The sequence below is a fragment of the Centroberyx gerrardi genome, chromosome 7, assembly GCF_048128805.1.
Source record: "Centroberyx gerrardi isolate f3 chromosome 7, fCenGer3.hap1.cur.20231027, whole genome shotgun sequence".
NCBI lineage: Eukaryota > Metazoa > Chordata > Actinopteri > Beryciformes > Berycidae > Centroberyx > Centroberyx gerrardi.
In genome coordinates, this window is record NC_136003.1 from 11,699,074 (window position 1) to 11,711,095 (window position 12,022).

The 12,022-nt window shown below is 42.5% G+C and overlaps 1 protein-coding gene across 1 annotated transcript; it reads right to left on the minus strand.

Moving 5' to 3' along the window:
• Window positions 1-294: 294 nt before the first annotated feature.
• On the minus strand, window positions 295-11,001 carry farsa (phenylalanyl-tRNA synthetase subunit alpha). Its single transcript, XM_071918463.2, has 13 exons — window positions 10,838-11,001; window positions 10,436-10,573; window positions 9,844-9,942; window positions 9,600-9,718; window positions 6,683-6,775; window positions 5,601-5,729; window positions 5,358-5,473; window positions 5,108-5,192; window positions 4,176-4,275; window positions 3,554-3,722; window positions 2,937-3,014; window positions 2,534-2,648; window positions 295-882 (listed from the first exon to the last, which is right to left on the minus strand). The coding sequence occupies exons 1-13, from the start codon at window positions 10,982-10,984 to the stop codon at window positions 777-779; spliced, it is 1,494 nt and encodes a 497-aa protein (XP_071774564.1). The 5' UTR covers window positions 10,985-11,001; the 3' UTR covers window positions 295-776.
• Window positions 11,002-12,022: the final 1,021 nt, after the last annotated feature.

Genomic DNA, 12,022 nt, shown 5'->3' on the forward strand with positions numbered 1-12,022 from the left:
TAGCTTGTGGGGGAAGTTAGAGGGTTAATTATAATCCCAACCACTTGGAATTACACAAATAGCCCAACTCTTAAATCCTTCAAGTTAAGGTCAATCTCACACGAACACACCGCACTACATCCATCCAGACACACATTACACACCTATCAATAGCAAGGATGCAGCTCGAGAAAGAAGTCATCAGGCTAAAACTGGAGCTGTGTGTCTATCAAGGGAGCTTCCACACCATAAACAAGGGTTTGACCTGTAGTAGCAGCGCTTATAACAACAATCACACAAGACAGATATGTGTCAGTATTTGGAAAAATCTTTATTTTACCCTTATTAAATCCCAAAAGTAGTATTTTATCCTGTACAAGTAGGCCATTTGGTGTAGCAACTGGGGCAAAGGGATGTAAAACATAAATGTTCCCAGTATGTAACACACTGAAGACTCACATGCAACCTCAGCAGTGATGTTCTGCACTGCAGCAGAGTACGCAATTCATACAATAGCTGCTTGAATGTGTTAGTTGTTTGATAAATTAAACATTTAGTGCATTGTAAACTGTCTGAGGTGCCGCATGGAGAAAAAGTAAGTCCTCGTTCCACTTCTCTCTCTTTCAGACAGATTGCTCTCACTGGCCGAGTCTGGATTCAGGATAAATGGGAGTTTTCAGGGAGTCCATATTGTAATCAGAGAGTGGAGGGGTTTCTCATATGAGACAGTCATGAACGAGATGTCACATGATGAAGGTAAGGTAGGTCCATCCCAAAAAAATATGGCTGGGCAGAATTCAAGAGTCCAGTCGACATATGGGGCTGTCGTACACCATCTGTAGGTTCACCTTGTGTCCCACCAGCTCTCTGATGTTGTTGATGCCGTATTTAATCATGGTGGGCCTGGAGGAGAGAGGAGAAGGCTCAGAGTGAGCTATAGAGTTACCGCTGTGCCATAATAAAGCCACAAGTGTTGGTGTGTCTATTCCAGGTCTGACAGGTCAGAGCATAACAAGAGGGCTGGGTGGAAGAGGGAGGATTACTCAGCGTGGATTATAAAGCCTTTCCCAGCTCACTAATTACACAGTCATTAGCCACGATAGTTGCTTTCAGGTAAAACTACACAAAACAGGGAATAAAACAGTGAGGGACATGCGCTCAAAATCAAAAACAGGTGCAGTGACTACTGAAACTTTGAAGCGCTGTAGGAAATTAAAGGGATTGGACTGATCTACATTTTGACTTGTTGCAAATAGCCAACGCAGTATCTATGATGGGATACATTCTGTGATCCAATATGAAGTACATTCTGCGACACAGAAACTTTCATTTGAGTACATGCATCTGTTTGCACACACACACACTAATCAACCTGGATAGTATCTATTCCATTCCATGTAAATATGATAGTGGATTACAATTATTTACAAAGGAATCCTAATAATCCTCTTCAGGCACAAAACCTAAATATCTAACATGTGGGTCAGATGTGAGCTCAATGGCTACACAGCTGGAGGACAGGATGAGATCTATAGACCGACACAGCGGACTGAACCACACCTTTAATCCCTATGCAAAATATGATAGAGATCATCAGCAAGGTATAGCTTTGACATTACAGGCATGCCCCCATTTGCAAATCCCATACAGGGTTCCCACACCTTAAACATCAAATTCAAGGACTTTTCAAGGACTTTCCAGGCCCAATTCCCTCAAATTCAAGGACCCAACACGGCATAGTTTGAGACATGGATCAAGGTTAATTACTGTTACAACACTGAGAATTTTTATAATGAGAACTAGCAGGCTTTACAGAAGCTCACAGACAACAATTAAAAAGAGAAAGAGGCTTGAATGTGTGAACACTTCTCAACTGTGCTGTGTTACAGTGATGGCAGACTATGTGGTCTCTTGCCTTCTCTAACACAAATATATAAATTCAAGCACTTTCAATGACCCATGTCTATTTATGTCTATTTTCAAAAACTTTCAAGGCCTTGATTTTTTCCCCCTCAAATTCACAAACTTTCAAGGATTTCAAGGACCCGTGGAGACCTTGCCCATATTATATTCAAATGAGGGAGTGGTAAAATAAAATGCAGATAGATTATGATCTCAGTATTGGTGATTGCAATATTTACAAAACCACTGATACCACTGAACACTGATTAGTATTCATTTATCTTTTATTCCCTCAAATGGACCATATTTTTATGTAATTTACACAAGGCTGATTCCTTTTACTATGCTGTATACAATGGATTTATTTTGGGATTTTATTTTGTTGCTGTAAACTTAAGTGACTTAAGTTTAGGTGAGTTTGTCATCCACTACATCCCTGGTCAAACAATGACGACAGTGATTTTGTTCTCTTGATATCAAGGCATATGAGGCTGATGCAGTGTGAGGGAGACAGCTGGCTGCTACAGTGTTTTGGATGGGACAGGAAGAGGGAAAGTGAAGGGTGGGCCAACCAAGTGTTTAAATACCTGATGGGGAAAGGTATAAGCTGGTGTGTGTGTGTGTGTGTGTGTGTGTGTGTGTGTGTGTTCACCTCTCCAGAGACAGTCCCCAGGCGATGACAGACACATCCTCAGGAAGACCCATGGGCAGCAGCATCTCTGGTCTGAAGACCCCCGAGTTTCCAACTTCCACCCACTTCTTTAGCCCTGCACATGCAGAGGGAGAGAGACATGAATGAATAATCATTACATTTTTTTTTTTTCTTAAAGATTCTTCCTCTGTCCATTTAATACAGTTGGTGTAACAAACAACACCGCACATGACAGAATCTCTTGGATTTGTTCTTTTTTTAGGACAATTGGTCAGTCCACCCTCCAATTAACTTCATTCATTTTTCAGACGATACAAAGGTGCAGGAAAGAAAGGAGAGAGTTGCGCTAAAATAAGATGAATACATTCAAACCATCACAGTAGAATGGATATCTGTACTGTACCTTCGTGGTAGCTGAACACTTCCATGCTGGGCTCTGTGTACGGGTTGTAGGCAGGCTTGAAGCGTAGTTTGGTAATGCCTATGAAAAAAACCAGAGGGATCAGATGTCTGTGACTCAGATCACTAACATACTTATGTTTCTGCAGCGATGTGTAGTTTCCAGTCAGAAAGTGGACATTATAATCAAGAAAACTTGTCAAAATGCACAAAACAAGACTGTTAATAGATTATCCTCTTCATGGGGAAGCTGAGTTTCTTCCCTCTGGCAGAAGATTTAAGACCGCAAAAGCCTAACAGGGAGGAACTGTTGTGTTTCCTGTGCCTTTAACTTGCTTAACTTCGATTTTTTAATTTATTATAGGACGGTGAAGAGGCCCTTGATAGAGCTGTTTATTTTAATACTGTTCTATTTATGATGATGCTCTTAATTTATGTCTCTTGTGCTATGCCTCATGTACTTCTGTGTATTTATGCATCTGGCTGCAAGGACAATTTCCCCTCGGGGACATTAAAGTTAGATTTAATTGATAAATGGACACGCTTTCTCATTGAATTAAGTCCTTATCATTTATATGTAAAGTCAGGTTCACAATAAAACATCAAGAGCCTTCCGCTAACCTAGTTTGGTGAAGAACTGATGCAAGATGCCCATGAGGTCTCCCAGCGTCAGGCCGTAGTCGGCCACCACACCCTCGATCTGGTGGAACTCGGCCAGATGGGTGGCATCCAGGGTCTCGTTCCTGAACACTCTGTCAATGGAGAAGTACTTGACGGGGGTGAACTTTTCCTGGTGGACGCGTGGATGGATTGACATGTGGGTGGAGAGATGGAGAGGGAGAAAAGTTTCATGGTTAATGACTATGCATGTACAATAGAAAGGCTTTCAGGTGACATAACACACCCTCTGGCGGCCATATTGGACGTCCTCAGCTCTTGGGCAGCAATTGCTGTGAACAGCTGATTGCATTTCTCAATGTAAGACTTGGCCGTCTACACAGAATCCAATAGACCATGGTTAATTTTTGTGTTGTTAATTTCTGAACAATCTTTTACATGCATCTCTCTTTTTCTCACCCGGTTGTTAGATATTTAGTCATAATTTACGCACAAACAATTCTCCACTGGACCTGCATGATGGCACCAGCCGTGGTTTATGTCACTGCAGAGCCTCTATAGGCTGTTTCAACAGATCACCATTATTTCCTGAAGATTTGAAAAAGTGTGTTTGTGTGCGACTCACCTGCTGCGCAAGTTTATACAACATGCGTGCGCTGACTGCTGTTGTGTGTGTGCGGAGGATGTTCTTCTGGGCCTCCTCTATCTTCCAGTCATATTTGTACCTGCAGACAGATCAAACAAGTCAGACTCAGCACTTAAGCTCCAGCAACTGAAAGACAGCAGGATATTGGATGATGCTGTCATAGGCTTTCTTGGTCCCGTTGTGAAGCGGAGGGACAGAAACTATAAACTTGTTTACACGTGGTTGAACTTGTCTTTCCAACGCGAAAATGGCTGTCATGCGTCTCCTGTGGCTGTATTGGTGTTACTTTTTCCACTCTCCCTGTCCATCTCTTAGCATTGCTTGTATGTGCATTGTGGCTGGATTGCATCCAGACTAAGTAGAATTCTGCAACCACGTCCATATCTGGTTTTGAAAAGCCAATGTGACACCCTCAAGATCATTATTGGTTTCAAAAAACAACTAGCAAAACCGTAAATGTTTTATTTGAAAATTTAACTAAAACACAATCTTTGTAAAGGCAACCACAAAAAACTATTTAACTTGCTTTCTGGTTAAATGGTCCTTTAGTTCTACTTGCTTCCTGGTTAAAAGCAAAGCAAAGGGGCAAATGTTGATATCTGGCATAGCAAGCTGGCTTCACTACAAAGTTATACTCTTCTTAGTCCCAGTTATATCTGCCAGACAGTTCACTCAGCAGGACATTTCAATACGGTTTCCCAGAACCCACTTCTGCTTGTCATGTTGTTAAATACTGTCTCAATGGAACTGCCACTTGGCAATTCACAAAGAGAAGTCAGAACTGTTTTATAAAATGAATTAATTCATTTACAACAACAAGCTACTGTGGGCTAAATTTAGGTCAACATAATTGCTTAGAGGCAGTTGAAAAGATATTCATCATGTGTAGAAGATGTGTGATAATGTGTCACCCTTGTGAACCGAAGCCTCCCTCTGAGTGGACCTTCTTCACTCTCTCCAGGTAATCCTGGGGGAACTCATGGGCCAGAGCCGGGTCTGGAAAACAATGTTTAAATATAAATATATTATAAATCATGAATGAACAACGACTTGGATACAACTAGGTGCGATGAGGATCATAAAACTGTATGAGTACACACAGCACACACACACAGAGAGACACAAAGTGAAACAGAGACACACACACACACAGCCTCTCACCAGACAGGAAGAAGGTGTCATGCTGGTCCCTGGCTGGGTGCTGCTGGGGCTGGAACAGGGAGTCAAAGTTCCAGAAGGAGCTCTCTATGAAGTTGTTGGTTGGCATCTCAGTGAACCTACAGAGAGCACAGAGTTCATACTGAGTGTGTAATATGGGCCTTATTTGTATTTGTACATGTGTGACAAGTGTGGAATGAGTTAGTACTGATAGGACCGTCCACTGTGTTATTCACAGCTACTCACCCCATCTCCAGGAAGATCTGCCTGAACTGTGTCCGCACCTTCATCAGCGGGTGCAGGTGGCCGCAGTCTGGGGCGACGCCCATGGCCTCAAAGTTATAGGGCTTGAATTTTTTCTCTTTCCAGGTACCGCTGCAACACAGCACAGACAGACAGACCGGAATAGAGTTGTTAAGGGAGGAGGTTTTCCATAATCAGACAACACAAAACAACAATTATCCCATGCAACTTCAAAACCACCATCTTTTGAACTTTTCATCCCTGGCTAAGATGTTTGAGAACATCAAATCTGTGATGTACAAAATCTGCACAACATCAATTTCAATTTTTGGGAGAGGGAGGCAGGACATCTGGATGCTGCTTTTAGCCAAATCCCCTCTATGATATCATTTCATGCAAACCAGAGAAGAGAGCTTTTTTCATTTAGCTGGCATTTTAATGCCCCATCCTTGGCATGACAACAGTATAAGCTGCATTATGAGAGTGGGCATTATTTATTTATTTATGCTTTATTTTATTTATGTTGTATATATTTTTTCTTTATTTAAAACTATTTCACAGGACCAGTGCCACATAATCAACTTTATGCGTGCCAACATGGACTAAATAAATCAGATCACAATATTTGCTTCAAACTGGTCTTTTCTGTCATCCTTATTTGTCCCACCCTGCCTTTAGGACAAAGTCCTTCTCTTTGGACTCGTCCCCTTTAATGGGTGAGGTTTCTATGTGTCCACTGTCTGAGGCCCTGCACACCGTCACTGACTGACAGAGGAGGGCAGACTGGACAACTGTTCCATATGTGTAAACCCTGTAATAAGCAGACATCATGAAAGATATTTAAACTACATATGATATATATTTTAACTAGTAGGGTGTGCGGCTCATGTCTATCATTACCACAGCAGTTACAGTAGTGCAGTAGTTTACAGTGGATCAGCAGGGGGTGGGGCTCAGAGGGGAGATGGGAGGCAGAGGGCAGAAGAGAGGCAAGTTTCCCCATGTGTGTTTTTACAACTAAGACCACATATGCAAAGATAATCCCAATGCTGCGATGCCTGTGGGAGTCTGAGCCCTGGACTCACCTGGCAATCATCTCTGGAGTGAGCTCCGTGTCCTGTTTGGTGATGGTGGTGCTGAAGGACTCGCCCTTAGTGATCCAGTAAGACTTCACTGTCCTAAACACAACACATGAGTGACAATTACCTCACACAACCATAGAGACATTACTGTTGGCTGGATAGCAGGAGTGGCTATAATTGATTTTGTATGAATATAATTGACTTACATTTGATTATGTCTCTCAGGTTATATATCTAATATTAACAACTAATTTTCCCAGACACACTGGCAATCATAGTTGTTGGTGGGGTGGGGTTGACAACTACTATTTTTATTAAAAATTTTAAATATTCAAAATGAATTTTAATGTTTCAACAGACCTGGATTTTGAGTTACAATGGGTTATCATGTAGTTGCAAAAAGCTTATTTTCCATGTTCATGTTCAATGCTTCAAGTACCTTAAATTTAAAATACACGTGACTGAGTAAATTCTGGATTTGGGTGTTTGCCTACTACAATGTATTCTGGATTGATACCAAAGTGCATATTCTTCCAAAATCCTCTTATTCAGAAAGCAATCTCTTATAAATTGGTAGCCAGACCACAGATCTGCTAAGCTGATCTAACTTGGCGTACTCCTTCGGGAGAATCTTATCCTAACAGCAAATATCGGAGATTGAGAACATGGACCATGGACTGTGGTGGTAGTGAGGTTTACTATGTAACTAAATGGATCACAATTTAAGAAGAGTAGGAGGGTTTCTGTGTTGCCCAGTGTCTACAAACTCCACAGTCATACGTAGAACAAACTGAGCACTTCATGATAATATTAGAGCAGTTTCACTTAAGCCAGACAAATTAAGCTGCGCCATTGGACCTGTGCCATTTAGGCCACAGAATGTCAGGTAGAGGCTTGTTGTGGAACAACAGGCCACTGGTGACAGACATCAGTCCACACTGACCAGGAGAGACTGATACATTACCTGACGCCTCCCATCACTAATGTTTAAATCCCATGACACCTCCAGAAGGCTCAACAATGGACGACATTACAAAAAGATTTTGCTTGCTAATGGTTTCCACAACAATAACCTAATGGAGCGGCTGAAGTAGCCCACTCAGCAGCTCAGAAACCAAACTGTACCAACAATCACAGACTACAGTGATGGTTTACCCTTCTGGCTCGAAACTGCCCACTCAACAGCTCAGAAACCAAATTGTTTCAGCAAACCATAGCTTAATTATGACAAATATACCAAGATCTGTGAGAGCAGTAACCAATCCTGCTGCCATAGCCATGCTCTCATGTGGTATAATTTCTTTCTTCAGTCACAGGACAGACCCCAAATGGTGTCCTTTCTTTTCAGCTAGAGCCACTGGCTCTTTTCAGCTGCTTCTGAAGCTGCCTTAGATGCCTGCCGTAACCACTGACCACAAATTCCTAAATCCCTGAGTAAACTAGAAGTGGATGTGGCATCATATCCACAGCACCACAGCTGGCTTCCCAGTGAGTTCTACAAAGTAAAGAGTCCATTGAGTATTGGACCACAACACCAGGTCAGGCTCTAGACTGTAAGTTGCTGGCCTGTGTCGACTCAAATCTCCCAATCCCTAGCTTCCCCTAAGTGCCCTAAATTGTGCCTACACAGAAATGAATCTTGCCCACCTTCAAATCCGAAGCAAATTTGATGCTTAGGGCTGTCTCTCCTAAAAGTGGGAGAATTAGGTTTCTTTTCAATAAACCTTAATTGCTGCTGTCAGGGATTTCAACACTTGCTAATGCGGCCAAATGCATCATCCTTGGGCTGGACTAACTGTGCATCCTGACAGGAAGTATCTGACATGAGCATGTGTTGCTCTTCCTTCACCGAGCCACTGGTTGAGGTTTTGAGTTGATGGCAGCACATCACAGGTTCCTCGAATAATGAATCTAACCTAAGACGCCTCCATACTCCAAAGTTCTCTCCAACTAAGCATCTTACTCTCTACATTTTCCTGGTTCATCTATTGTCCCTTCTCAGCTTGAGAAACTCGACTCAAACAATTTGATTGTTTACCCGGGATATGATAGGAAGACTCAAGTCTGTGATATAGAATGTGATTTAACTCTGATCCAAATCTCATTCACAACACATTAGCTACCATTTGGTCAAGTGTTACTCAACCACAGTACTCTGGGAAGACAATACTCCAGTATTCCAGGAATCCAGTATTACTGGTAGACCCAGAGATCACAAGGAGTTATGAAATGATTGGTGCTAAAGGAGGAGCAGGATGTATCAAAACAGCATATTCTCTGTTTCCACTAGATTATTCAGTGATGCAGTCGTTAAGAACTGATTTTGTGAAATTAGGAAATTAACTAATATCAATATCAAATTAAATCCTAATGGAAGGCAAACACTGAGCCACCTTAATGACGACAGACCTGAGAACAGTGCTTTCATATGCTGCCACAATAAACCATCTATTGCCACCTACTGGTAGACATGGGTAAGCATAAAAACAAGCATAATTTTCCACCTGTTAATTATTTTATATCTATTTTATCACACTGAATTCCCACCTGCCTGCTCCTTTTAAGTCTCTCTAAAGCGCATCAGCTAAACGCCATATATGCAAATGCCGAATGTGATGAATCCATGAGCATTCATTGACCTAATAAATGATCCTGTGTATCCTAACCAGTCATAGTTTCACCTCTCCAGTCATGACAGTGGCAAAGGGGGCGTGAGTATGATCAAGTATCATATAAAATCAGCACTTCTACTCTGAAAGCCTTGATCACCATGGGCACATATTTATAAAAGTTCTACATACGTTTCTACTGACGTTTTACATCCTTCCCAGTGAATATTCATTATAATTCAACTGGGAGCGCATAAGGCTCCAAATCACTCTTATTCTGATGTGTTATGAATAAAAGTCCTGGCTCTTACACTTCAGAGAGCAGTTTTCTCTTCTTCAGCTCATTCTTCTCCTTCTCCTCCAGTTGGGATGCCTGACCTTTCTGGACCAGAAGCAGCTTCTCTGTAACCTGGTCTTCTATGCTCTCCACCTGAGGACAAACACACACACACACACACACAGGCACGCACACAAACACCTTGTTAGACTGGAGACAAATATTGAGTGGGTATCATAAAAAGCAATGTTAACAGGTTGATAAAAAGGAATACATACAGCCTTGAATATCCTAGGGCCGCCCTCGTGTGCCTTGTCCACTCGGATCCACTTGTTGGACATGGCTTTGCTGAAGCCAACCTTCCCAAAGGCTAGTTTCTGCACAGAAACAAATGCACAGGTACAACAATATCACTGTTAACTGAAAGGTTTTAGTGCCATGACAGTACTTGCATTCCATTCTGTGGTGCAAGTAAAATATTTTCAGTTTATGTTCATTTCTTGGACCACATTAAGATATGCTGGGTCCAAGAAATTTGATAAATTGGTAAACACCATAGCACAAATAATAACCAGTATAATATGTACCAGGGAATATATATTATTTCAGCAAATAAATTCTAGTCTCCAGTGAAAGTCAGGTCAAAGGTTAAGTGCTGGGTTCCTTCCTTTGCAATCATACACCCAAGGCTGTTACTGGAAATTGTACAGTATTTCAACTACCAACTGGAATTCAACCACAAACCCCCAGCATCCTTCCACCACTCTAGGCTTACACATCTCTGACTAAACTGTAGATCTAAACGAAACCATATTGGGAGTCTTGTTTTGGTGGTGTGGTGTAGACCTGATCTGTTACACCTGCACTCACCATGAGTTCACTCTGGGCCATGCCCTCCGGCGAGATGGAGCTGAAGACCCGGGCCTCATGGCTGCCCTGCTCGGCTGTCTCTCTGCCCTCCCCCGTCAGCTCCCAGTGCTTGGAGGACCGCAACTCAGCTGAGATGACCTGTACAGCAGGGGGACAAACAAGAAGTCTCCAGCGGGTCAGCTCACCGACTGCTGCTGTCACACACACTACTGAGTGTTGGGTGCTGCTAACAGTGGGACTTCATATTCTATATTGTTTCATTAAAGCATAATTAGTCTTCTTTTGAGGCGGACTGGCGGACAGGTCCTAATTACGTCCTTATTGCATCAGTCACATTCAATGAACAATGTTGACGGTAGCAGTCCTCCTGACTTCCGCCGCAGCTCGAGGCAGTAAACTCACTTCCCCGAGAGCCTGCAGACTCTTCACGGCTCCGACGATGACCTGGTGGTCCACCCCGAGACCGGCCGCCATGTCCACACTGTCAACGCCATCGTCCACCTTCTCAATCCGCCGTAGGAGCGTCTCCACGACACCGGTGTCGGCCATGCTCGAGCGCTGCTAAGCTGAAAAGAGACGGGAAGTGACGTGGTTCTTCGACAGGCCGAATGTTCTTGAGAAATGGGAAAAAATATTTCTACCGTAAATTACCGTAAATATTGTTGGGGGAAGCTACTTTGAAAGATTACTTTTCCAAGCCGCCAGTTGCCCAGTATAAGTTACTCAGAAGAAAAACTGGTTCAAACTGCTTTGCAAAAAATATCATATGTACATCTGCAGTGTCATGTAATACAAAATCGCGTGACGATTAGTATGTTATGGATGTAAACGCAATTAAACCATTTAACCCTATTCGTCACTGGTTAACTTTCTGTTGTATCACAAAAGTAAAATCTCAAAAGTGGGTAAAATAAATACCTTTTACAGTCTATGGTAAATACACTGTAAATTGTTAATAAAGATGCATGTGGTGTCATCTGGGGTGGAGTTGGCTCTGAGCCCCCCTCCACCTTCCTCGCCCCTACACTACCATTATTCCATCCACGACAAACATTTATGTCCACCCATCCACAACGCAAATATTTCAGTGTTAAACAAAAGTATAAAATATTTATAAATATACTCTTAGCCACAAAAGGCATTTTAGTTGAGACGCTTCAGACCTCCCTCAGCTTGGAGCCCTTGGTCAGTACCCGTTCCCCCCACTATGGCACCCCAGGGAATTATCACATATCACATTATTACACTTCTGCAAAGCACCTATAGCCCAATTGTAGCACTTCACTGGGCCAATCAGTGTTATTTAAAAAAAAAATCCTGCAATTTTCTTCCAAATCTGATCAGTGGGGTCTGAGATATCGCAAAGACAAACCAAAGAAGGAGCAGACGGGACAGAGACTGATCCATCCTCCCCCTCCAGGTTTCATCATGGGAGACAGTTAAGCAGGTGAAAAAAACAGGACGAAAGCTGCACTCAGGATGTTCATGTCAGCTAGGAAACCGGCAGAAAACCAACTCACAGGTCTTGGTGGAAGCTTTCTGGACAGTTGCCCAGAATACTGTGGTGGTGAAGGCTGGGGGATTAGA

What these genes read in the sequence shown, in the direction of transcription:
- farsa (XM_071918463.2), bottom strand. Translation starts at nt 10,984, where the DNA reads ATGGCCGACACCGGTGTCGTGGAGACGCTCCTACGGCGGATTGAGAAG. An exon ending in GTCTGCAGGCTCTCGGGGAA is followed by an intron (nt 10,574 to 10,837) that starts GTGAGTTTACTG and finishes CCTGCTGTACAG; the next exon opens with GTCATCTCAGCTGAGTTGCG. An exon ending in AGAAAACTGCTCTCTGAAGT is followed by an intron (nt 6,776 to 9,599) that starts GTAAGAGCCAGG and finishes TGTTGTGTTTAG; the next exon opens with GACAGTGAAGTCTTACTGGA.